Raw genomic sequence first — 27001 nt, 5'->3', positions numbered from 1 at the left:
ATACAAAATATTCAGGAAAGTGACAGGGCAACCACATGTTAAGACGGACTAGAGGCAAAGTCTAGAGGTGGGCAGAATACTGAGAAGGTGGCCGGTGCAGTGATACCAGGAAGGCAGGTGGGAACAGAGAGGAAGGGGAGAGATTCTGGGAGGACACCTTAGTGACTGACACAGGATGGGGAGAAGAGGAAGAGTTCAGAGTCAAGGGCACATGAGGGCTTGGGACACTGTTTAGGGGGCCAGGCCTGGCAGTCATTTATACACAAGTTTTCCCAGTTCTCTTCTATCCTATTGAGTTAAACAGAAAAACTGGTACAAAAGCATCTTTACCTACAAATTAAGGTCGTGGTGAGTCCTGTAGCTGCGAAACAATGCCTGAGATGGTCTGAGACAGGGACTAGGCAGGATGACTCTGCCGTTAGGCAGAGAGTAGGCAGAGTCACTGTTCCTTGATGGGGTACAGGGAAGACCTACGTTGATTTGGCCAAAAAGCACAACAGGGACAAAGCTGAGCCCTATGTCCCAGGCAGGAAGCACAGGCAGAAGCTCCACAAGGCAACAAGCAGCTCTCAGTCACTCCCCAGAGCAGCTTTCTGTATGGCCTCCTGAGGGGGACATGGGGGCTCTGGAAGAGTCATGCATACTGTCCTTGGTTTGGGCTCACTGACAAACTGATCCCCTTAATTTTTCAGGAGAGCAGGAGGCACATCAAACTCCCTGACGAAGCATTACCAGATGGCATGTGACAAATAAAAGCTCATCAAAAACAGTTAACACAATCTGTAATGATATCATACAACTTCAGGAGGACCTGATGACCTGGACACCTTCAGAGAACAGCCAGGACAGAAGCAGTTTGAGAACAAGATATCTGAGGAGAGGGAGAAGGAACTGAGGTACCTGGCAAGGAAATGAGAAGCTTTGAAGGTGGGATGACATAATTGCAGCATCAAGTATCCGAAGAGCTGTTAAGCAGGACAGTGTGCATGATCCACAAGGTAGAACCAGAACTGATGGGGTGGCAGTCAGATTTTAGCTGGGAATGAGAAAGGAGTGTCCACAGTTTCACACAAGTAATGGCGGATGGCAAAGGGGGTCACCTGGGGATTCCAAGCAAAGGCCTGAAGATCACTTTAGGGGCCATGGAAATGACTTTGTTCATAAGGCAGCTGGACAACACTGTAACTCAGGTTTCTTCCAATTTCTTGATTTGAGAATTCACTAGAAATCACCATATCACTCTGTAAGTCACAAAAGAAACACCTAACAGTCTTCCATCCCAGACATCAGTAAAGGGAAGAAGTGCTTTGAACCTTAATAGTGAAAAGGAATATCTATGCTTTTCCCCAGGAGTTCTCTCTTTCAAACTACTTTCCTTTATATAATCTAGACTAAATTTTTTTTTCTGGAGTTGGAGAGAAAAGTAAAATAGTGCTGCAATAATTTGGGTTTAAATGAGAGGAACTGAAAAGTAACTGCTAATTAATGTCAAAACAAAAATTCAGCTCACCTATATGCTAACAACAATTTCATCAAGGCTTAGAAGCTCCAACAGGCTTCCTTCAGTTAACAACTTCAACATCTTAGGCAAGTCATTTCAGCTCTCAAACTTTAGTTTCTTCACTTGGAAAACTGAATCAAATAGTGGGCAAGATCAAATAGTTCTCATAAAAACCAACAGGATGTTTGGTCTTGGCAATGATTTTTTGGATTTGACGCTGAAAGCAAAGGCAACAAAAGCAAAAATAAACAAGTGGGATTATATCAAACTAAAAAGCTTCTTCTGCATAGTAAAGGAAATCAGTAACAAAATGAAAAGGTAACTAATGGAATGGGAAAAAATATTTGCAAACAACATAGCTAATAAGGGGCTAATATCTAAAATATACAAAGAACTCATTCAACTCAATAGCAAAAAGGCTCAAATAACTCAATTTTAAAATGTGCAAAAGACATAAACAGACATTTTTCCAAAGAATACATACAAATGACCAACAGTTACATGAAAGGGTGCTCAACATCATTAAGCATTAGGAAAATGCAAATCAGAACCACAGTGAGATATCTCCTCACATCTATTAGAATGGCTGTTGTCAAAAAGACAAGAGAAAAGTGTTGGTGAGGATGTGGAGAAAATAGTGTACAAACCCTTGTACACAGTTGGTGGGAATGTGAACTAGTACAGCCGCTACGGAAAACAGAACTACTATAAGATTCAGCAGTCTCACTTCTGGGTAAATATACAAAGGAAGTAAAATCATTATCTCAAAGAGATATCTGTATTCCCATGTTCTTGGCAGCATTATTGACAATAGCCAATGTATAGAAACAACCCAAGCCCGCTGATAGAACAAATAAAGAAAATGTGGAACATTACTTTTTCATTTTATAAAAACAGATCATAATATTGTGAATTAAAATATTATACAATTTAATATTATTCAGCCTTAAAAAAGAAGGAAATCCTATCATGTCAGACAACATGGATGAACCTGGAAGATATTTTGCGAAGTGAAATTAGCCAAGACAAAGAAAGACAAATAACTCAAGGCATCACTTATGTGTGGAAACTTAAAAAACAAAAACAAAAAAAAAACCTCACAGAACCAGGGGAAATAGGGAAAGCTGGTAAAAGGGTACAAACTTTCAGTTATAAGATGAATAGAGGACCTAATGTATGCCATAATGATTACAGCTATTAACACTGCACTATATAACTGAAATTTGCTAACAGAGTAGAACATAAACATTCTCACACACACACACAAAAAGGTAAATATGTAGGGTGAGGGATGTATTAACACAATGGGGGGAGTACTTTCAGATTGTATATGCATATTAAATCATCACATTGTATACTTTAAGGATCCTACAATTCTATCTTACCTCAACAAAGCTGGGAAAAAGTCAACTAAATGCTCATCATTCCTTGTATAAAAATAAACTTAAAAAAAATTCCAGAAGAAATAAAGATTTTTAAGTGAAAAACAAATTAAGTGAAATAAAAACAAACTATAAAAATACAAGAAGAAAATTCAAAAATCTTTTTTTGGGGGGGTATTCTTATCGTAAGGAAAGTACTTTTAACTAGGACATAAAGTCTTAGTTTAAAAAAAGTCATTGAAGAAAAAACTGAAAGATTCAGCTATATAAAAATTTATAATTTCTGCATGTTAAAAAATAAAATACTAAATACCATAAACAAAGCCAAACAACTCATATCACAGTCAATTTCTTCAAACATAAAGAGCTTCTACAAATGAAAAGAGATCAATTCAACAATTAAAAAAAGAAAAGGAACAAGCAGAATCCAGAAAAGTGTTTCTGAAAAGATACTACCTCACTCTTAATAAAAGACACTCACTTTAAAACTATACTAAAATAACAATACCAATCTGCTAACCAAAAAGATAAAAAAAAGCTGACAACCCCCAGGCTGGTAAGGTGTAGAGAAACAGGCTCTGTGTAGATGAAGGTAAATATAACATGCATAAGCTCTTGAAAATACCTGTTCACCTTCTGGAAATTTATCTTAAAATAATTTTGTATAAGGATATGCACTGCAGTATTACTTTTAATTAGTAAAAACTTGGTTACATCCAGAATGTGCATCTATAGGAAACTTTATGATAAATGATAACATGGATGCTATGAGGTATAAAAATGAAAAGGAAACATTTCATATGTAACTGGAATGATTTTCCAAAAAATATTATTACATGAAAAAAGTGAGACTCAGAGCAGTATGCATAACATGGCACCATTTATGTTAACAAGAAGGAAAAATACCCAACATGTCTGAAATGCTTACAGATGCACAGACTATTTCAGAAGGGATACTCGAAAAACTTGGTATAGGAACTGGGTGCCTGGGGACCAGAGAGGGAGGAAGACTCTTTAAAAATCATATATTCTTCAGTACCTTTTAAATGCCAGCCGTATTCAGGTATTATAACTTTTCAAAAAATTCCCAAGGTACAAAAATTCCATTTCCAGACTTCTGGCCTAGACTTCTACCCACAGTTGCATGTGGAGGTTAATTCAAATATTCCCTCCAAGGGCCCAGAGACAGCTCAGGACCTTGGGGCTTGGCTGTTCCCACCCTTGCAGTGCACTCCTCTGGCACTGCACCCCAAGTTCCACGGCATTCTCTCCTGTTCTATGGGCCAGCACAGAGGGCTGGGCTAGCCCCTGAAGATAAACTTCTCCAGGATCATTCACCTTCCGGGTGTCTGGAAGGGAAGCTATTTCCCCAGCAGCAAAACCCAGGCCGGTGTGCCCAACTGCATAACACACAAGGCACTCCCATGGTTTTGGGGGAGGTTCTGTTGAAAATAACTAGCTCTAGAGCAGAAAGGAACTGGAACATTTATACAAACCATACCGTTTCAACTGAGTTTACAATGGCTTTCTGGTTGTTTAAATCAGGACAGGGAAGAACAGACTGCCAGACAAATTGTCATTTGTAGGCCCCTAGTGAGCGTAGGCAGTTTTCCACCTGTCCAAATAAATAAACAAGCTGCTTTGAGTTACGGACAGGTGGGTCCTGTGGCACTGGAGACTGGGTTATTAGAGCTCACAAGCAAGACAGGGCAGGATGCCTGGGAAAGAGTGCTCAGCATCTTGGCCCTGCCCAGAATCTTTAGGCCATAAACATTCCTCTTACCTGCTGGCTACTCACCTGGTGGCATTGAAAAGGAACAGCTATGGGGGAAAGTAGGACAAAGGAAAGTAAAGGAATCTTAGGCAGGGAGGGCAGCCTTCCGTGAAAACGCAGAGCTGAGATAGGAAATGACATTTTTGAGGGTGTTGGCACAACACCGGCATCCAGAAAAGAGCTCTGTGTTATTACTGAGGGTCACAAATTCCAAAGGAAGCCCAAGTGAGGTCCAGGTTAATTGCTTTCCTAGGGTCTTATATAATTAAAAGCTTGTCCCTCACTATCTGGTCAGGTAATTACTGAGCTGCCACTCTGACCCCACAGCACATCTCTGAACAAACCAAACTTCTCTGGGGCCTGTTCATTTCAAGGAGGGAAAAACACAGAAACACAGTTGTCCCTTGAGAATGTAGTAAGTCAGCTTCTTTTGCTCTACTTCATGGGGCTCTGTGTGAGCCACAGATGGTGAGAGCTAAAGCAGCCAGCAGCAGGTCACCTGAGCAGATTTACTGGGAAGGAACAAGGACAGACCAGAGACATCAAAATGTCTGGCATGTCAACTTGAACCAGACTTAGATGCCTGCATGCACTACCCATTCACTAACCAGGCAACCACAGTCCCTGGGAATGGCTGGCCCCCAGCAAGACACACCAGAAAGATGTGATTCATCATCTGAAATAACACAGGACTCACACTCCCCACCCATACATGCATGCACATATGCACAAAAAGACAATCTCTGTACCTGGTGTCTAATAAGCTCCCTAAGTCCACCAAGGGTCAGAGAATATCTGAGGCCACCAGCATCTAACACTCTGACTGTAATTAACTGTTTGGAGCCCGTGGGCTTGGTTCCTGAGAAGAAGCATTTAAGATTAATCAGGCCACCGGCCCTTAAGGTGCCTCCCAAGGGCATCAGCAAGTACGGTTCTGTGTTCCAGACGATGGTGCTGATACCCACTCACTGGCCTTGACTCCCCGAACATTGAGGACTGTGCCATCCTCCTCTCAAAGGGTCTCCTGTTTTCAGACTCCTGGCCATTTTCTGGTCTAAATAATTTTGAATTCCCTTCCCCTCGCTTTATAATCCTGGTTTTAAGATTTTATTTCTGCTCTGAGCCTGTGATGCACTTATAGAAATGTATTTTCTAAGACAATGACCTAGAGCCCAATCCCTCTGTCAGAACCCACCCGATGATTCTTGCCCAGGATGACAAGGACAAGGATGAACTATGAGAAATTCTTAGAAATTCTGATTTCATGCTAATTCAACAGCTTACAAAATATGTATGTGCGTATGCGTGTATGTATGTATGCACATAGGTATGTATATATGTATGTTTAAAAAGTCACCCAACACAATTTAACAGAAAAAAATCAGGGGAAAAAATCAAGAAGAGAAAAGTAGCAGGTGGCAGTCGTGGCGAAAGAGAAAGAAAGTTCAAAATAAAATATAGGTAATAAGGTATATTTGTAGGACAATGCAAGTGTAAAATGGAATTTTAAACCTCTCTTACAGCAGAAATAACTGTGTACAAACAGAGGAAGCAGCTCAGTAGCTCTGCTTGTCCCTGCCCCCACAAGGCTCCCTCTCTCCCCAGAGGCCCTTCCCAGACTGCCCCACCCAACTGTGGCCCCCACCCAGTTCTAGCCCTCTTCTCAGCTTTAATCTTTTCATCAGCAGTCTCATCACCAACCAGCCTACTATGCATTTTACATTTTGCCTTCTTTTATTTTTCTTTCCTCCCTAGTCTTCTAGAAAGTTAGTTCCATGAGGCAGGGGGTTCTGTTCACTGCTGAACTCCAGTGTTTAGAACAGTACCTAGAACAAGGCAGGGACTCAGCAAATTACTTGAGTTAATGTATAATTATAATAAAAATATACCTCAATTTTCTATTATTGCCAATTATGTGAAAATACCTCTACTTGTTTCCCAAACACAATTGCTTAGAATAACATAAGATAAGATAAACTACTATTCCCTAAATTATATAAAATCACTCAGTCTGTATCCCATTGATGCTGTTACTGGAAAAAAAGAAGGAAGAGATACAAAACCAGAACCAAAGTGTATAAAGAATGTCCCAGAAAATGTTTCTTTCTCTGATTCTCAGCATTTATATGCACTGGAATAAAGACCAAATTCTTCTCATATATTCACCCACATTCACTGACACCAGCACTCTGGGTCTGGTATTAAAAAACAAAATGTAATGAAACAAAAAAAAAAAAAGAGGAGAAAAGGGACATTCTCATCTTGCTTGTGATTTCACACATACCACAGAATCCTTGCGTGGTGCTTGATGGTGCCTGTCTTGCTGCAGCTAAATGGAACTAGACTGTCACAAGACCAGGGGCAGACAGTTGGGGGGGGGGGGGGTGGCAATGTGGGGGAGGGGTGAGCTATCTCCGCAAGTAGTAAAGTGAGGTGTAGAATATAAAAATGGGTAAACCCTGGCAAAAATGTTAAAAAGAGAAAATAATAGGAAAATCCTGGTGGAGAAGGCTGAGAATGAAAGGCTATTAGGAAAGCTTCTCTTGATGCCACCAGTAAAGATAAGAATGAAGAGGAAAAATACAAGAGAAAAGAAGGAAGAAAGTAAAAAGACAGGAAAGAGCACAGATGAAAAGGGGAGAAAGAACCAGAAGGGGGAAAAAAAAAAGAAAAGAAATGAAAAGAAAGAAGCAGGATGAGTACAAAGACAGGGAAAGTACCAATGAGGAACTCTGGAGAAGCAGAGAAAAGCATGAAAATGAGGAAAGAAATAAAAATCAGGGTCCCAGATGCCCAGGATGAGACGTGAAGGGCAGCAGCAGGGAGGGCACCCTTCCAGGCCAGGTCCGAGCTGCCTTGCCCTTCCAGTAAGCTGGCCAGTGAGAGGTTTGAGGTCACCAAGAGACTGTGGAGGGCAGCTTGGTGGGGATGGGTCAGGGTTGAACACACCCATCTTCTCTCAGAGCTAACTGCAGAGCCAGGACTCCAGCTTATCCACAACACCATCATGTTTCTTCTGTTAGCATCAAGGCCACGGAAATGCCCCCCCTTTTTTTTAAATCTAGGCTAACAAAAATCGCCTGACTTACCAGATAACAATGCCAAAACTGTTTATTCAGGCCTGCCTATAAAATAAGGGGGATTATTTTTAAAATATGAAGAAAACTAGAAAACAAAAAAATACCCTCAATCTTACCAAGCCACTTAAAACCAAGGGAAATTTAGAGGTTCTAGCATAAAGGTTGTGACCTCTGTATACACCCAGAAGCATCTCAAATTGGCAATCTAGGCTCCAATTTGTCCCCAGAGGTAGGAGTGTCACATTCTTGGTTAGAGTGGGAGGGTTAGGATCAGCAAAAAGGACTACACAGCATGCTTGTTTACATAATAAGGAACAATGCACACTGCAGAGTGTGGAAAGTTTAGCATGGAAAGTTTAGCAGAAACTCAAGCCCAAATCTTTCTGTTTTACGTCTTAGTCATTCTTCTTGCACACCCAACCCTCAAGGGTTAATAGCAACCAAAGCCTCTGTGGAGCTGAACCAATCAGCATTTCTCTTGATGACATCATGCCTCCAACTGGACTGCTTGCTGGAAAGGGAGAGGCATCTGGGACCTGGTCTGGAAGGGTGCCCTCTCTGCTGCTGCCACTTCACTTCTCATGGAGGGATTCAAGGGCCAAGGGTCCCCTCGGCTACCATTTCAGATGATACCAGGACCAACCCCCAAATCCTTGACCAGAAATTATTCTCAGCTTATACAAAATGCATACAAAGCATGTCCCTGCTCTTCACCCATTTCTCACTAGTTTAATATTTATGAAAGCTGATTATAAAGCAGGAATTTATCACTTAAGCCTTTAGCCAAGTTTTAAATGACTCAAATGTTTATGCTAAGTAGACAAGCCTTCTGTGGTTTTCTCTTTCCTAAACTTCAATCCCATTCAAAGGCAGATATTTGAGAGACCTATTTGACCCCACAGACCTTTTATATATTTACACCACAATCTGCCCAGGAGGTTATTTTTGTTCTTCTTGCGAGAAGCATTTATTTCAGACATGAATTGCTGCTGCTGTGTTGTGGGTGTGTACCTGTGGGTGTGTACAGTGCAGGGACAGAGGAGGACAACAGACGTAGGAGCACACAACTGAAGTGCTGACGACACTGCCAACTGGGTGGAAGAACAGGTTTCTTCCCTATAGCTGAAAGTGGGAAAGGCTTCAAGTTAAGTGATGAATTTCTCTTGCTTCCCAGCACCCTGAATATCCATGCCTGCTGGTTCATCTGCAAATGAAGATTAATTCACAATTTATATGCAAGAGCCATGTTTACTGCTCCAGCACAGAGCCATCTATGGTTGCTCAGAGTTGACAGAAACAGCACTAGAAATGTTTGTATCACTTAGGGTCCCTGCAGAGAAAAGACGGCACATTGGAACTGGGGAACTGAAGGAGATTAATAAAGGGATTATTTACACAGGGTTGAGTAGGGATGGGAGCTGGTCACAGCCCAGAGCCCCAGGCTGGGAGAGCCAAGGGGAGGGACTGGTAACTGGAAGGCAGAGAGAGCAGCTATAGGAAAGGGTCCCTCACAGGACTGGTGGGCTTCCGAGGAGGGACACAGCCAATCCAAGATTTCCTTGGCTCCACATGTCAGCTTCTGAGAGTGTAGGGAACGCACTGAAGGGCAGACGGAAAATGGCCTGCACAGTGTCTAACGATGGAGAGCAGTTTAAAGAACAACAAACTAATTGACCTTATGATACAACCAGAGAATCGAAAATGATGCCTTTTAGAATGAAGATCTGAATCCAGACCTTACTGACACTGCCATGGTAAGATATTCACAACGCACAGCAGTTAGGTAAGAAAAGCAAATTATAAATCAGTAAATATACTAAGACCCCACATTTGGATATACATCAAATGTTAACAGAGGTTAACTATGCAGAGAGATGTAGGTGATTTTCCCACTTATCTGTATACTTTAAGGTTTTACTTATGGACAGCTTCTCAATTTAACTCGGATTATGCCCTCAAGGGATCATTAAGACAAGAAACTGTGGCTGACTTGACTGGAGAACACAGAAAGTTTCTGCTGAAGCTTGGATTTAGATCTGCTCTTAGGCTGAGTGCTTTTAAAAGTAAACTCGGTTTTACTTCTTTGTTACCAAAAATATAACAGAAAATAGGGAGAATACAAATGTCACTAATGGATACTGTCAGGGATTCCCCTTAACCAGGCTGATGTGTTCAGAAGCCGGTTTGTCCAGGAGACCCACAAGGGCAGCACTAACCACCTGCGAGGAGCAGGCTGTTTGGAGAAAGTGACTCCTGCTCTGTCAGCGGTGCCCGTTCCGCCAGCTATATGCCCCTTTATCCCAAACACCCAGCCAATCAAGTTGCCGCCGCTGGCCATGATGGAGAAGAATACACTGGAACAATAAACAGTAGAGAGGGCTACAGATTGCTCTCTAAGCTCCCTTCTCTCAGGGAACCAGGCAGAAAGCCTCATTAATTTCTCAAGAACAATGGGAAGGGGGGCTGCCCTACTTTCCCAGGCTGGGCGGGCTCTTCCGTCTTGGGTGGGGCAGAGTCCTACAGGAGGTTACAGGCTGAAGGACTTGAACTGGACTGCCTCCCAGCTGCTCTGCCACCCCTGGACCACCCCCACAAAGCTCTGCCTTTTTAAAGTTCTGAAGACACTCCAGGCCTCAGTTCCCATCCTCCAAAGCCCCAGGCACAATAATAATATTAGTATCTACCACTCACTCAATACTTTATGCATACTAGGAACTGTGCTCAGCACTGAGACATATATCTAAGTGGTAAAAAACACCTCGAAAACACAGATTTGACCGCCTCTGTTTCACAAATAAGGTTAACAACACTGAGGCTTCCTGGAGCCACTCATGCATGAAGATGGAGTCGATGGAGCTGGGGCTCAAAGCCGGATCTGCTGACTCCGGCCCGAGCCCCGTGTACTACCCTGCCCTGCCTTCCAGGGGCAGCCTGGCCTACTCTCACCAACTCCATCTGTGCTGAGATCACAGCTGCCCAGGCCGCTAGAGCCTTCCTCTTTCTCCTAGGCCCACGGTGAAGAACTGAACTGGGCCCAGAGCAGCCTTCCCCACCTCCTTGGGATCTAATGATGACAAGCACAAGATACAGGCAAAGCTGCCTTCAGGGTAGGGTCAGGGTAGGGTGGGGAGCAGCCATCAACTAATGGCTGGTTCTAGGGAAGTCAGCCAATGCCCTGTGTTTAGGGCCAACCAATGGGCAAAACACTTCTGAAGTTTCTCTTTAGATAGAGATATCCACAAAAACCAAGTGTAATATGACTCAAAAATAATGTTGAAGGGTTACACACAAAGGACCCTGTTAATGTTTACTATGCAAGCAAAGCTCGATCTTTTGAATTCTTTCCAGTAAGACCTCAGTTGCCTTTACTTCTTTCAAATTTAAAATGTAACCTTTAAGCCATACTAGAGCCTGCCGAGGACATGCAAACCTCGAACAGTTCCTGGGTTCACTGTATCCACCTGCAATCTCTACTGCAAAGGAAATATCAGCATATGAACCTCCTCTCATTAAGATGCCAAGAGACCACTGATGTATTAGCCCAAAGAGCAAACTTCAGTTAAGCCGGGCTGTGCCTCGGAGATTTCATGCTTCTTTTCCAGGAGGAAGTGATGGAGCCCACAACACTGCCTGGCAACGCTACATGCTAACAGGGCACAGATACCCTGTGAAGAATCACCCGGCACAACTGACTCTTCAGGGTGGGGGATACACTCAGGAGATGGAGCCATAAAGAGGTACTTCATCTGACTGGTAAAGCTGTCTTCCAGCCCATTTTCTGAAGATTCTGAGACACTGCCTTGTTATCAAATCAAATACTCACTTCTTGGCCTCATGTTCAAGGTCCTCTCACTGTCTGGTCCCAATCTCACTTTCTACACCCTTATTTCTCATTCTCCATGCAAACTCACACTCTACCGGAGCCCGTGACCTAAGCCTTCCAGCTCCACACCTGTGCTCATGCTGTTCCCTCCACCTTAAGGCCCTTTCTTCACCCCTCTAGTGACAATCTGGTTCTAACTAAGACATTTGGTCCTTCCATTCCACGTCCAATTCTACTTCTGCGATCTTTCCTGAAACCCACTTCCACCCTCTTAGACCTCTCTGCCCATCTTGCTCCTACTGATCTTCTTCTCCTCTGACCTCTCCTGCCATTTCAGAGAACACTGCATTTATCTTATTCTCAAGCTGCCTTATCCTATACTTGACTGTAAATTAGTAAAACTCTGTTTTGAAAAATAAAGGTAGAGCACACATTCCTACAAACACATACTGCGGTGTGTGTAATCTCCTGGGGTCCAGGACTCTCAAATGCAAACTGCTGTCCCCTAAGTGGCCTGGCATCTGGTACAGGCTCACCAAACCCTGGTTTACTAGACAGTGAAAACCTTCCATTGCACAGGATTTCCTAGTCCTGACTCAACAGAGTCCTGAAGCTCCTCTTATCTGGAGATGAGTGCTGGAGGAACTGCCCGGCCCTCTTCCCACACTGGGAATGGGATTAGCTTCGGTTTACATAACTTTGCAGCTGCACCCCGAATGGGCTGGGTAGGGCATTTAGTCTACAGAATGTTCAAATGGACATGGCAGCTGCCGTGCTCCCCTCCTCTTCGAGAGCTAAATTCATCTCTTGAAAATGTTCCGGGGAGACAGATCCAGTACACTTCAAAGTCAGCTTCCTCCTGGTAAGAAGCCTGCAGGGGTAGCACTTTAACATTCCCTGGGTGTTTACCCATCTTTGAGAAACACATTCTTCTGCCCAGTAAGACATGTCACAGGTCACTGAAAAATATTTGGGCACATATTTCTAACTATTCTATAACAATGGTTATGAAAGGAACCTGGGCCAAATGTTTTCTCCCCACTAATCTTTGTTTCCTGAACCACCTAGCCCTCTGCCTTGTTAACCCGGGAATGTGGGATGGGCAGGATGCTTATGCCAAGAGAGCATTTGTTCTTCTAGGGGACACAGTAAGAACAATTACAGAGCAGCAGGGAACAGAAAACCCCCTTCTGATTCCTTTCAGCAGCTTCTCCCACAGGTCCCCCCATGCCTCTCTCTCCCCACTTCCTCCTGAAGACTCACAGGAAGCACTCTAGTTCTTCTGAAGCCTCTTTGGGTGAGCCTGACTCCCTCAGTGGGGCTGAGGAGATCCAAATATTTCCAAACAGCATGTCATTTCTAGGAACTGCCTCTCCCTCAGTCCTGCTCTGCTGGGGCCTCCACCCTCCAGATTAACCATGAATGGACCTGTCCTCTGCCTTACAGGCAGCAGACTCCCTGCCCTGGCTCCCTGGGGCTGTCAGAAATACCCCAGTCGCAGTGCAAAGGAACGGGGGAGACCCCAGCTCACATTCTGGTCCTGGGAGTTGGCACACACACAGGAGACCTGTGGTGGGCTCTCTGTGACGTCACAGGCCTTACCTCATCCCACTCCGAGGCAAAGGAAGGTGACTTCTCCAGCCTCTTCTTCCCAATGCTGCAGTTGGACAAGGACTCACTGCGGCTCCCCATTGTAGCGTCCTGCTCCGTAGGGGAGCAGGTCAGGAGATCAGAGTCAGACTTGGACAAGCTTCGGCTGAGTTTGAGCTCAGCTTTGGGTTTGCTGGTGGGAGGGGCTCGGCTTCTGGCCCTGCTCCGGTCTCCTTCTTCCTCGGCACCACCAGGGTGTGGAGATGCCGTGTGCGTCAAAGTTTCGGGGTGCGTTTGGCTGTGGGTGGTGGGCAGGCCCGCTGGGTAGCCCACTCTCTTACTCTGTTCCAGTGCACTGGGCGGGGAGGCTCCAGAGGCATGCACACCCGTCTCCTCCAGCTGCATGCTGGCCTCGGGGCAGGCGCCCTGAGCAGGGGATCCTTCTGGATGGCTCTGGCCAGGGGCTGAGAGCAGCTGGAAAGGGTCCTGCCCCACCTCACACACCGGGGAGGAGCCGTGGAGGAGACCTGAGAACTGCTCCGGGACCTGCCCGTCCTGCCCCTCCGCAGAGTCCTGGCTCCGGCTGCCGCTGCTCCGCCTGTGGTCTTGGAGTGGACGGAGAGACAGAGAAATAAAAAATTAAACGTGGCAAAAATCAACAAAGTTCCAGTGCAGTGAGCCTCTGGCCGGGCAGAGAAATTCAAAAGCAGAGGGAAAGAGAGAGAAGCTGGATGGGCTGGGGAGAGGGCAAAAGCAGAGAAGAGGAGATAGGAAGGAAGAAAACAGTTTCGTATTGTTCTTAATGTTCAATTTGTACCCAAAGTCAGAGCATTTATGAAATTCCAAACACTGGCCTGATTAATGCTATCTGGCAGCTTTCCTTGTTGTTAGATTTCTGTTAACATTAACTACCAGACCTTGCTATATAAGGCGAGAAGAGGTGCTAACTACATCCTCCAGAAAGGACACAAGTGAGGAGAGAGTGAGTGAACGCGGAGTAAAAGTGAGAGTGAGAGAGAGAGAGAGAGAGAGCGCGTGCCAGCAAGCAAGCACGAGCAAATGAGACTCACTCCTGGAACATCTGATACATTTCCATAAAGGCCAAAGTGTTATTTAGAGCTACCCGCCGGCCCTCCCTCTGGCAAGCAGCAACAGAGGAAGAAAAAAAAAATGGAAGTCATGATTCCCAACCTGCAACTGCTGGAATTCCTTAACTGAAAGTGCAAAACAAAACAGCAGAGAAATAACTGCTTCCTTCCTCAGAGGGGGCGCAATTCCGAGCTCCACGCCTCATCCTTCCTTCCTCAGGGAGCTCTGACATTTTCTTCCCTGAAAATGTGCACATCTCACTCCTTCCAAAGCCTCCCAGCTGCTCCTATTTGTTTTAAGTTTAACCTTAGTTGATCCACTGAAATCAAAATGGTCTGATTTGTCAATGCCAAGAGACATCTGCAGTTCTCTCAAGACCGCCCTAACATCCCAGAAATCTGACACTCCTAGCTCGTGAGGCCAACTACTACTGTACACTCACCCAAGCTATCAAATACCTCTGCCCTGAAGTAGCATAAATAATTGACCAAATCAGAGTCCAACTTCAGTATCACACTGGGACACCCAAAGGGCTCTCCTTGCATGAACTCAGACCCATCAGAGATTTTAACCTGCCTCAGAAGGGTAGATAATCACCCTGGGTCCAGCATTAGCTCATATTCCACAGCTAATATTCAACTTTATTTTCTCCATAAGTGGAACCTACAGTATATACACCAAATGACTCCCTAGTCTGCCTGAAGCTCCCAAAACTGTTCATGAGATCAGAGAATCTTGGAACAGAAACGGTCAAGTTCAACTATTTTTACAGATGAGAAATCTAAGGCTCTCAGACCTTTAGTGGTTTGTCCGAAGTGGTGGGGGAGAAGGTTTAACCTAGGCGTCTGAACACCTGGCTCTGGTCCTGGTTGTGCTGTTCTTTCTCTGTGTGGCCTTGGCAGTGAGCTCATCTTGCTGGGCTTCAGTATCTAAAATAAGTAGACTGGACTGCATAGTCCTTAAAAATCCCCTTTATGACAGGACAGTGGTGAGATCCAAGCCTCCACCATACTGCAATGGCACACTTGCCCCCCTTGGGGGTCTGCAGAGCCCTGCCGGGGCGCCTCTCCCATGACTGCCTGCACAGCACCCTCTCCCCTTCACAAGCTGGCCTGCAGCCTCAGGGATCCTTTCTGAAGCTCAGTTCCGCACCTGAACAGGGCAGTCAGGCGAGGAGGGGTGCACTTCAAAATATGAGGCTTCCCTGCCCACGCATGATGCCCGTGTCCCACAGCACTGGTTCTTTCAAAACAGAGTTTAAGGAAGGACCCTCTCAACCAGCTCTCCAAATAAGCCCGTCTCCCTGAGATCTGAGCAGGGACATGGTTCCACGCACCCTCACCCTCTAAAGAAGAGTGGTTCAGCCTCCACAGCCTGCTCAGCTTTTGGCAGGGCTGCAGGGGCTGCAAGGGGGCGGCCAATTAGCTCCACTCTGTGGCTCTGATTACTTATCCACAGGAACCCAGAAGTATGAACTTTGGCATCTCCTTCCTCTACACTTGACTGCTTCAGGACTTTCACACCCCAGACTCACAAACCCTACACCCCAAAGGTCAATCCCAGAGCACTGAACAAGCGCTGACCCACTTGAGTCATGTCTCTAGGGAAGAAGCAGTGCTTTGTACACAAGAGTTCTATACGGCTTGACTCAGACCCCAGGAAGCCCTGACTTCAGGGCTCTGAATACCATGTAAGACGACTGACAGCCTGAACAAAGCTGCCCTGGGGTGCTGCACAGTGGGGCCACAGAGGGGTAGAAACATGACCATCTAATGATGGTTCAGGCCAACAGGACTTCTTAGGAGAGGCTGAAGCAAAGGTGCAAAATTTACCACCTCTAGAACTATATTCTAATGACCAACTTCCTACAGATTCTGGCACAATGTCCCTCTGATTGCACGTAAATACAAAAGAGGACTTTGGTAACAGAAGCACAGGCTTCTATTCCTTTGCAAAAGCTTCTAGCTCCTTATTTATCTTTTTTTTTTTTTTTTGAGATGAGAGTCCAACAACAAAAGAACAACACCACAGTCCAGAACTGGGAGCCAGAGTGGCTCATGCTGCCTGGGTGGATCTCAGAACCCAGGCTACAGGGAGTGCCCTGACTGCTACTGTGGGAGCCAACAATGAAGGCCCTGTCTACCAGCCATGTATTCATGCCAGCCATCAATGAAGAAAGAAAGACAGATGCCAAGTGCTCAATACAAGACAGATGCTGGAAGAAGGAAGTGGGCAGAAAGAAGGAATGGAAACTCATGGAAGAAGGAAATATGTAAAGAGTAGGAATTTCTAAGGGTCATAATCCCATCAGAGAAACCAAAAAACACAAAGTATAAGAAATCATGGAAAGAGATTCTTACAATTACACTACTTACCCAGGCAATTCCCTAGGAAAGACACCTTGGTGTCTAAAAATCTCATCCAGATCTAAGACCCTCAGGATCTCAATAAGCTTCCCATAAAAAAACTATATCCAAGGCTAAGCTAGACTTCCTGGCAAATCAATGAGTGGGGAAAGATCTACTCAATGGTTCCTTCCTTCTGTGAAGTCAGGATAAAGTTAGGTCTCTTACGGACAAGGTGTTAACAATATAATGTACTGATCAAAAGCCAGCTCTTAAGCAATTATTTAACTTCTCTGTGCTTGGTATTCTCCTCTGTAATTTTGGGATCTTAATAGTACTTATTTCACAGGATTGCTGTGGAATTAAATTGTACATGTAAAGCTTTTAGAACCATGCCTGGCACATGCCAGCTCTAAACAGATGTTAACAACTGTTATTCTCCACACAGGATTCTTAATTCTCTCACAGATGAGGCCAACTACTTCTCAGTTCCCCACAGGTTTGTCACAAGGATCACCAGTGACAATGTGTGTGACAAGTACCAACATCCATTGCCTTCACCATCCTTACAACTCTTGACAGCAGAAGGAGGGGACAGAAGGTAACACAGTGAGAAGGCTCAAGTGAGAACCACCCATTCCATCAGTAAGCACAGGCAAAGTGTCTCTCCTCAGGGTCACCCGAAGATCAAGATGAAGACACTCAGGCTTCTCCAGGAGCTTACCAGCTATTGGAAGAGATTAGCATATAAAGAAACAACTAGAATTCAAGGCCAAGATTAATAGATGCTTTAAGGGAAGTATAAACCAACTGCACAGTGGGCAGAGAGTGTGATAACTTTGTACCAGGAGGTTTCTCAGAGGAGGTAGGTTTTGAGCTGAGCACTGAAGGAGAAGTAAGGCCTTGACAGGTTTAAAGAGAAGTTGAAACACCATTAGAAAATATCAGAGACACAAACCCTGTGCCCAGGGACTTGCAGACTCACAGGCTCACAGAAGAGAACCCTTGGGCCTGAAGCCTTCATTGAATTAGGAGTCACTGTGCTCCCACTTTCGAAACTACGGAGCTTTTAGGACCCTCCTCCCACACTGCCCTCAGCACCCTTCCCTTCAAGAGAAGCAAAGAGGGGACAGGACGTGGGGAGGGCCGTTTGCTTCCTCTCCCCATTCCTCAAGCCCACCCACTCCACTGAACAGTAGGCCACACCAGCATGCTAATTCCCAGTCCCTTCAACTTTCCATTTTTATTCATTCTGGGTATTCATTTTCCTTTTACCCTGTGAGCTGCTGAAGCGAGGGGTCTTCTATGCTGCATTTTAATTACTATGATGATCTACAGGGATCTCAAGGGTTTTTTTGAATAATAACATTTTAACATTTACACATTTTCAGTCACCTCTGCCCATTTAAATCAGGGCTGAAAATGCAGTTCGTGTGAGGACTTCCTAAGTCAAATCAATCCTCAGACTCTGAGGAGAAGGCTGGGGTACTCCAGTTTTCCTGCTCTGCTTTCTCTGTTCCCTTAGGATTGGAACCTTCCAGTTCCCTAGTCACTGGTGAGCATCAGAAACCGTGTGTGTCCAGGGAACTCCTAAGTTCATGGCTGTTTTTGGAGGGTCATCATGCTTTCCTTGAAAAGAAGGCATTGACTTGATTACGCAGACATTTGCTGGAGCTCATGACCTGATAAGACAAACACATGGAGTCCGTTCTGATCCATGGCAAGCAGAGAAAGAGAACAAGAGTTGGACTGGGATTCAAGAGGCCCAAGTTGTAGTTTCAGCCCTGTGATTTTTCCTCTCTGAATCTCTTTCAAAAAATGAATGGCTGGGATGCATTCTCTAGGGCTTTGAGATTTAGTATGGTTTGAATTTGTGATTAGACGGCCTAAGTTCCCTTCCAGCTCTGTGACGTTAAAACATGAATAGCAGCAGGGCTTCGGGTGAAATGATTTAACCTCATGGTTAAACAGGCTTTGGACTCAGCCACGCTAGGGCTTAAGGGCCAGCTCTAACACCTAACTTTTTCTTCCTCATCTATTAAACAGGGATAAAAATAGCCTCTACTCGGAAGATCTAACTTGAGATATTCAATGACCTAATCAGTGTAAATGAACTCAGCACGTGGCTGGCTGGTAAGAAGCATTCAGTTATGGAAGCTGCCAACATTATCATCATTTTTCATTTACAACCAGTTCCAAAGGGCTCTTCATGCTAACACTGCATACAGAGTCTGGTTTCCTTTCTCCCGACTCTACAAAGGAGACTAGTTCCTTCTAAGTGGGCCTGTAAATCTGGCAGAATAAAACTCAAATGCCAGGGAAGGTACAGGCAAGCTTGGTTCAGGGCGATGTGTAAGAGCCTGGTGGATAGTGTTCAGGCCAGGAACCATCTCTACCCACTGCAGCACCCATAGGTACAGCCCAGCTCTGGGACTCAGGACTATTCTACCTTGACTTGGTCCTGAACATCTCCCCCAATTCCTTAAACTTCCTGAAGAGTCTGTTCACTGCTTGTTGTTGGACCTCTGGCCCCTTAGACCTCCCTATTCAATATACCAGCTCTGCCTGGATCAGTTTCCAACCAGCCATGATATTTAACTGTGCCTGACTTGACAGCACACTTGCCATCTCTGTTTCCTTTGATCTTCTGCCAGTTCCAACACTGAGTATTCACAACCATTTGCTTTCTCTTCTCCAGTTGCTGGAATGTTGAGCCCTGCTGAATACTCAAGAAACAACTGACTGAGTCCTCTACCAGTTTCTTTAACTCAGCTGTCTTCCAATAGCTACAAAGTGTTAGGTACTAGTTATTCTGTGCCGGACACTCTGCTAAGCATTTTCTTTTTTTATATTCACAACAACCATGAGGGAAGAATTTGTATCCCTACTTTACCTGTAGAAACTGAGTGTTAATAGGTTAAGTGACTTTTCAAGGCCACCAGCCAAGAAGTGGTAGAGCAAGAATGAAAACCATGACATCATCATAAGATCGATTCCTTGTCTCTTCCACTCTTTTCAAACTGTCATCTTTCCCACGGCGCCTACACTGCTGGCAGATAACTGCACCAACTTCCTGAGACGATTTAGATCAAACTTCCTTAACTATTCTCAACATCATGTCAAAATCTGGGGATAATTTCATCTCTTCCCACTTGCCTCACAGAAGTACCACCCCATCTAGGACTTACCAATGGCCTTCTGATTGCCTAATCCTTTTTCTTGTCTTTATCCTTCTAGCGCTTTCTATATCATTTGACACTGTTTATCAGTTGTCCCCAATATGCACTCTCTCCTTCCTTGGCCACAGGATTTTTTTAGATTGGCTCATAGCCACCTAGAATAAAGACTGTATTTCTCATCTTTGTGGCCAGGTGCAGCCACATGACCAAGCTCTGGCCAATGGGCTATGACTGAGAGTGGTCTGTGTAACTTTTGAAAACTGTCTTTAAAGTGCTCTTCTTCTCCCCTTTCTTCTGGCCTGTGCTGATAGCCTGAACTCGAATAGTCATCTTGAATGATGAGATGGAAGAAGGAGACTGGGTCCTTGACCACCAGAAACTGCCCTAGACTCCTTACTTCTGCACTTCTATCTTGTTTAACCCACAGTTATTTTGGGTTTTTGGTCACACTCAGCCTTGGCTTCTAAGATGCTATATTATCCCAGTTATCTTCCTATGTCTCTTTCCTCTTATGCCTCTCAATGTACTTCTGTCCTTGACCTCTTCAGTTGCCCTTGCCTTGCCCTCAGCCCTTTCCTTTAACCGTCACCTCAACGTGCATGATTCATGAATCTGTAGTTCTAATAATTACATCTCTTGATCACAAGACCCACATTTCCAAGTGTTTATGGTGTATCTTTATCTGGATATTCTGATACTTGAAACAACTCAAACTTAGTATGTTCAAAATTGAACTTAGCATATTTCTTCAAGTGTGTCCCTACTTCAATCCCTTATTTCTGTTAGCTGTACAATATTTCCCCAATTAACCAGGCTCAAAACATTAGAACCATCCTCAATACCCTCTCCTCCTCACTCTTCCGCATTTGGTTGTAAGAGCCTGTTAATGTCACCTCTTCAAAGCCTCTGCTGTCCATATCCTCCTCCCTATCACTTTCTATTGTTCCCCTTACTTTGGGCTCTAATTCCCAGGGATTAGTCCAGGGATTCCTTGAGGTCTCTTGACTTCAGGGTACTCCTGACTCCAGTCTCTCCCAGCTACAATCTAAGATTCTACAACTATACATTACAGTCAGCCCTCTGTATCTATGGGTTCTGCAACTGCAGATAGAAAATATTCAGGAAAAAAAATATTCCAGAAAGCAAAACTTGAACTTGCCACATGTCAATAACTACTTATATATAGCATTTACATTGTGTTAGGTTTTATAAGTAAGCTAGAGATGACAAAGTATCTGGAAGATATGTGTAGGTTATATACAAAAACTATGCCATTTTATACAAGGCTTTGAGCATCCGGGGATTCTGGTATCTGTTGGGGGAGGGTATCCTGGAACAAATTCCCGGAGAATACCGAGGGATGACTGTACTTAAAGTGTGGCTTTTATCCTGTCACATCATTCAAAATGCTTCAACAATACTTCAATGTCTTTGGAATAAAGACTGACATTTGAGATTCAATCTTCTAAGACAAGTTCTTTGTTCTAGCCAAACTGGATTATTTACCATTCTCCAAACACACTCTCTATCGGCTCCCCTCATCTTACTGTTATTTATGCCACTCCCTCTGCCTGGAATGCCCTCTCCTTCCTCCTTATTTCTGCCTATTAAGTAGAATTCTCTATTTTTGGATTCAGCTCAAATGCACTCACTTCCTTCATAAAGTCATCCCTTGCTCTCTTAACAATGACATAGTTTATCTCTCTTTTGAACTCCAAAATTACTTTTATACTTTACATGAATTTAAAGTATTCTGTCCTTTTATGACCATTTTACATATGTCTCACAATATACATACATATATACAAATGGCTGTTGATACATTTTATGAAAGAAAATAAAAGTGCACAGCTCACAAAGCTTGCACTTGTTCCATAATGGAAGGAAAAGTGATCTATTTCAACTCAGAAATATAAGTTGACAAAAGCAAGACGGCTATACAGCAGGGCTTTTGGCAGGAGCTCCTCTAACGCTCGGGGAGAGAAGGGAAGGCTGCTGAAGATGAGGCTTAACTGTTAAACTGTCTCATTTATGCTTTTTCCCTTTGGGAAAAGCACCCAAATGTACTCCTTGGAATCTACCATGAAAAGCTAGCCTGGACTTCCAGGTAAAGATGGTGGACTGAATGCAGGTAGTTATTTAAATCTTCTTCCTGAAGTCTTACTAAAATAATAATAGTATCAGTAAAAGTAATAGTAAAAGTGGGATTTCTACTAAAAGGTGTGCAGATGAAAGCACACCTAAGAAAACTCAATTCCAGGCTGGCAAAGGGAAAAGCCAAAACTTACACTATAGAACTCCTCAAAGGCACAGATATTGGCGGTGCTTTGGATGTGGGAGAAGAGGGAAAAGCTAAAATAACATATTCCCCGCCTTCAAGATTAAGGTCTTCATGCTCATGCACAAATTTCACAGAGACCTAAATGCACAGCTGTCAAGAATATTGACTCAATTGCATCTTAAAACCTCAGAACTGTAGCTGCGTGCCAAAGAGTCCACGTGTATCACTGTCTTCAGATAATCATTCATCACTGTCCTAAGCCAAGTAACCACTTCACCTGGACCTAAGTACTATTAGTGGATGCTGCAGAGAAGCACCTAGAGAGAACACTGACTTTTAGAGTTCCTAGAGCCTTTCTTATCTGCTATCAAACCTGGAAAGTCATCCACTGTGTCTCTGAGCAGTAGCATGTCCCAAATGTCCAATGGGCAAAGAGTGAACCACTGAAGAGAAATAAGCAACTGAAGAGAATTGTGCTACATGAAATAGGAAACAATGCTCTGTTATGCTAGCCCTCAATAATGGTTTCAGAAGACTTTTTCTACGTTTGAAACAACTGAAATAACAGAGGGATACTTAGTTGGATAAAACTATCATAAAACCACCTGGGAAGAGTGCCTTTGGGGGTTGGGGAGGGGAGAATGGCCTTTCCACTTTATGGTTCTATTAAAGCTTTCTACTTTTGTCAGTTTTCATCATTTCTACAGACATAAATGGCATTTCTGGGTGGGAAAATTCTTCACTGTGAAGGTTTGTCTTTCATGATGCAGGATGCTTAGCATTCCTGGTCACCAGGCACTAAATGCCAGTACTAACCCCTCTTCAACTAGTCATTATCATGGACAAGTAACTCACTCAGACAATTCATCCCAGGAGGATGGTAGCAACTAACGAAATAAAATTTATTCCTATAAATTCTCTTTCTATTAATTTTTAAAGTCTCTGAATTTGTGGTTTTATCTATTTCTTATATTATTCCTACATGTTGTATTTCCCTTTTCTTGATCAGAAATTTTGAGATCTTTTTAAAAACAGACAAATTTTCATTGTAATAATTAAGTCTATTGCTTTTTTTGTTTTTAAACTTCATTATTTCTGCTTTTACTTTGTTCTTTCTGTATTTAACTGAGGTGTACCTGTATACCATAAAGTATGTGACATGTACTATCTGCTATTCTCTTTATTAATTCCTCTATAATATTTTCTTTTGGTTAAATTTTAGTCTTTGTTTTTTTAACAAATCAATTTAAGGATATAAACTTTCCTTTGAGTACCACTTTGGCCAAATATTATTGGTATTTCTATGAAGTGGCTCTACTATCATTAATTTCTAAGTAGGAAAATAGAAAGAAAAAAGGCAACTAATAGACATGTGTAATACTGATCAATAAGATAAGATGCTCAGTTTCACTAGATGAGGCAAATGTCAATTTTAAAAGTCACTTTTTTTGCTTACTATGGTGAAAAACATTAAAAAGTGATAATATTGTGTGTTGGTGAAGGTATGGGGAAAAGAGCATGCTTGTTCACCATTAAGGAAGGGCAACATGGCTCCACCAGTTACATCTAGACAGGTACCTACACTCTGACCTGCTAATGCTACTTTCTGTCAATGTCTTTTAGAGAAATACTATAAGCATGTAAGAATGAGTGTTTGGAATGTCCACAGTACATAATTTATAACAGAGAAATAATACTGAAGACAACTTAAATATCCATCAGCTAGAGAATAGAAAAATGAGTTATGGGACATTTAATAACAACTTTAAAAGAATACAGTTAATTTTTAGAACTGTGACAAAACTGCATTTATGATCTATAAACAGGGTAAGTTGAAAAAAGTTTGCAAAATAGTTTGTAAAAGATGATCTTATTTTAGGTTAAAAACAAACAAAATAATCTAACATGGACACTTTTATATAAAGATATCAAATGGCCTGAAGCGTACAACACATTGCCACCTCGGCAACTGAGTTGTAGAGAGGTGAGAAGAACCTGTGCATTTTATTTGCATTCGCTTTTGTATTGTTTGAAATTTTTCTTTCCAGTGAGTTAATATGAATGTAATTTTAAAGTGTAATTAAAAAAATCTCCTATCCCACCCCTCACACTGTAGTTTTTTTTTTTAGTTATAAAGGAGGTGCTGAAAGCTCTGGTAGTCTCATTATCAGAGCCTTTTTGAAGACTGATGAATTAAATCCTAACAGCTGCTAAGATAATGACATTAGTGGAAAAGCAGACAAAATTTAATATGTCCTAACCCACAAGATCATCTGCTGACTTGTCTCACTTTTACCAATCCCAGCAGGCGCTTCTTCCAGGCTACGGAGAAACTGGCAGAGACCATTTTCATATATAATGTCTCAACTCCTTTGTCTGAAAGCTCTGTGAGTGATACAAGCAACTAGCCTGGAGGCAGGCATACCTCACAAGCTGTGTTCAATTAAATCTGCTTCCTGCACCACCCACCTTCACCAGTTAGCCCAATACTGCAGAGCTGGAAGAAGACAAAGCAAAAGAGGAGGAGACGCGAGGTCAAAAGTCCTCCTTGGTAGTTTCCTTCTTAAACTGAAGATTTCTTAATCTGAGGATAGAAAATCCCTGTCAAGAACACTTGGCCCCATTTATGAAGTTCATCTGACTGTCCCCTTTCCTCCTCTGAAAGGCTGAGCCAGCTATCTTGCAGTGGTTCCCATATCAAGTCTTTGAAACAGAGAAAGAATTAGAACCTCCCTCCCTCCATGATGCTAAAGAATCTTCTCTTACTAAGAACAACTGTCAAACAGAGCATAAAATTAACTGAGTACTTGTTCTTTAAGGGTTAATTTCAGTATGATTTATTACTAAATAACCAGAGAAGGCATCAATACTCTACTCCTCTCTCTAAATGTTCTAATTAAAAATCTACCAATGTGATTAGAAGACTCAATACAGTTAAGATACCAATTCTTCCCAAACTGCTATATAGATTCAACACAATTTCAAGAAAAATCCCAGCAGGACTTTTTGTAGAAATCAACAAACTAATTATAAAATTTTGTCTGGGAAGATAAAAGAACTAGACTATTCAAAACAATTCTAAAAAAGAGTAATAAAGTAGCAAAGGCAATTCTGTGGAGAAAGGACAGTCCTCAACAAACAGTACCTAAACAACAGGACATCTGCAAGCAAAAAAGTGAATCTCCACCCATCCCACACAACATATACAAAAATTAGCTCAAAATGAATCATAGACCTAAATGTGTACCCAAAGCTTTAAAATTTCTAGAAGAAAATATAGGAAAAAATATTTGTGACCTTATCCATCAAAAAGAAAAAAGGATAAACTGAACTTCATCAAAATTAAGAAACTGATCTTCAAAAGACACTATCAAGGGAATAAAAAGACAAATCACAGACTAGGAGAAAATTATATATCTGATAAAGAACTTATATCCAAAATATATAAAGAACCCTTACAACTCAATAATAAGAAAACAAAAGAACCTAATTTTTTAAAGGCGCAAAAGATCTAAACAGACACTTCACTAGATATAAGGATGGCAAATAATCACATTAATAGATGCTCAACATCATTATTAGTCATTAGGGAAATGCAAATTAAATTGACAATATCACTACACACCTATTAAAATGACTAAAAATTAAAACTGACAATATTAAGTGCTGGGGAAGATACACAGCACCTGTAATGCAAAATGGCATAATGATTCTGGAAAATGGCTTGGCAATTTCTTATAAAGTTAAGCATATATTTACCTAGGACCCAGCAATCTCATTTCTAGTGTTTACCCAAGAGAAATAAAATCGATATTAACACAAAAACCCGTATGAAAAAGCAAATGTTTATAGTAGCTTTATTTGTAATTGCCCAAAACTATATATGGTCTGAATGTCCCTCGACTAGAGAATGGATAAACAATGGTACATGCATACAATGGAATACTCCTCAGAAATGAAAAGGAACAAATTACTGATATATGCAACAGCACAGCTGAGTCTTAAATTATGCTAAGTGAAAGAGGCCAGACTCGAAAGGTTACCGGAATACTGGGACTTACAGGAAATATGTATGTTTGGTTATTTGGATGACCAAAATATATTTCTCAGATATATTTGATCTCTGTCCATAGTTTTTGGCTCACAGCTCCCAAAACCTGTGGAATTTTCTGAATGATAAGAGGTTAATGAAGGTGACTTTTGGACCTCAACCCAGGGCAGGGGCTGGTTGCCAGGAGAATCAATCATGTGATTAGAGGGTTGGAACTTTCCATCTCATCCCTTGATTTCCCAGGGAAGGGAGAGGCGACTTGAGGTTTATTCAATGCCACCGGCTGATAATTTAGTCAACCATGACTTTGCAATGAAGCCTCCATAAAAACTAAAAAAGAGCTTTTTGGTTCCCTTTTTCCAAGAACGCTCACACTGGGGAAACCAGAATGCTCTGCATGCCACTGTGCCCCAAGCTCACAGGAGGGCAGAAGCTCTGTTTAGGACCTTGCCCTACGTATCTCTTTATCTAGTTGCTGATTCATATCCTTTAATATCCTTTTATAATGAATCAGTAACCTAGTGAGTAAACGGGTTTTCTGTGAGGCATTCTAGCAAATTAACTGAACCTGAGGAGGGGGTCACAGGAAGCTCTGATTTATAGCTAGTCAGTCAGAAGCACAGGGAACAACCTGGACTTGTCACTGGCCTCTGAAGCAGAGGGCAGTATCGTGGGACTGAGCCCTTTAGCTGTGGGATCTGATTCTTTCTCCCGGTAGATAGGGTCAGAATTGAGCTGAATTCTCAGACACCTCACTGATGTTGGAGAATTGCTCATTGGTGTGGGGAAGCCTGCGCGCACACACACACGTTGGAACTGGGTCTGGGAACATTTTTAGGTACATACTGTATGATTCCATTTATACAGCATTCTGGAAACAGCAAAATTATTGGGACACACATTAGA

General features: G+C 42.8%; 1 protein-coding gene across 9 annotated transcripts in view; it reads right to left on the bottom strand.

Annotated features, from left to right (window-relative positions):
- The window catches only part of ANKS1A (ankyrin repeat and sterile alpha motif domain containing 1A), a 176691-nt gene that overhangs the window by 54425 nt on the left and 95265 nt on the right, over nt 1–27001 (bottom strand). For 6 of the 9 annotated variants that reach the window (XM_074348522.1, XM_074348523.1, XM_074348525.1 and 3 more), the window contains one exon: nt 13163–13755. In XM_074348522.1, the coding sequence (XP_074204623.1) occupies nt 13163–13755 (593 nt within the window). Of the gene's footprint in view, nt 1–13162; nt 13756–13967; nt 14191–14341; nt 14632–27001 lie in introns of those variants that run through there. The other 3 variants (XM_045512218.2, XM_010949046.3, XM_045512217.2) reach the window with 3 other exon arrangements.

The sequence above is a fragment of the Camelus bactrianus genome, chromosome 20, assembly GCF_048773025.1.
Source record: "Camelus bactrianus isolate YW-2024 breed Bactrian camel chromosome 20, ASM4877302v1, whole genome shotgun sequence".
Taxonomy (NCBI): Eukaryota; Metazoa; Chordata; class Mammalia; order Artiodactyla; family Camelidae; genus Camelus; species Camelus bactrianus.
Note: the sequence above shows the minus strand (reverse complement) of the source record. Positions and strands in the feature narration are given on the sequence as shown.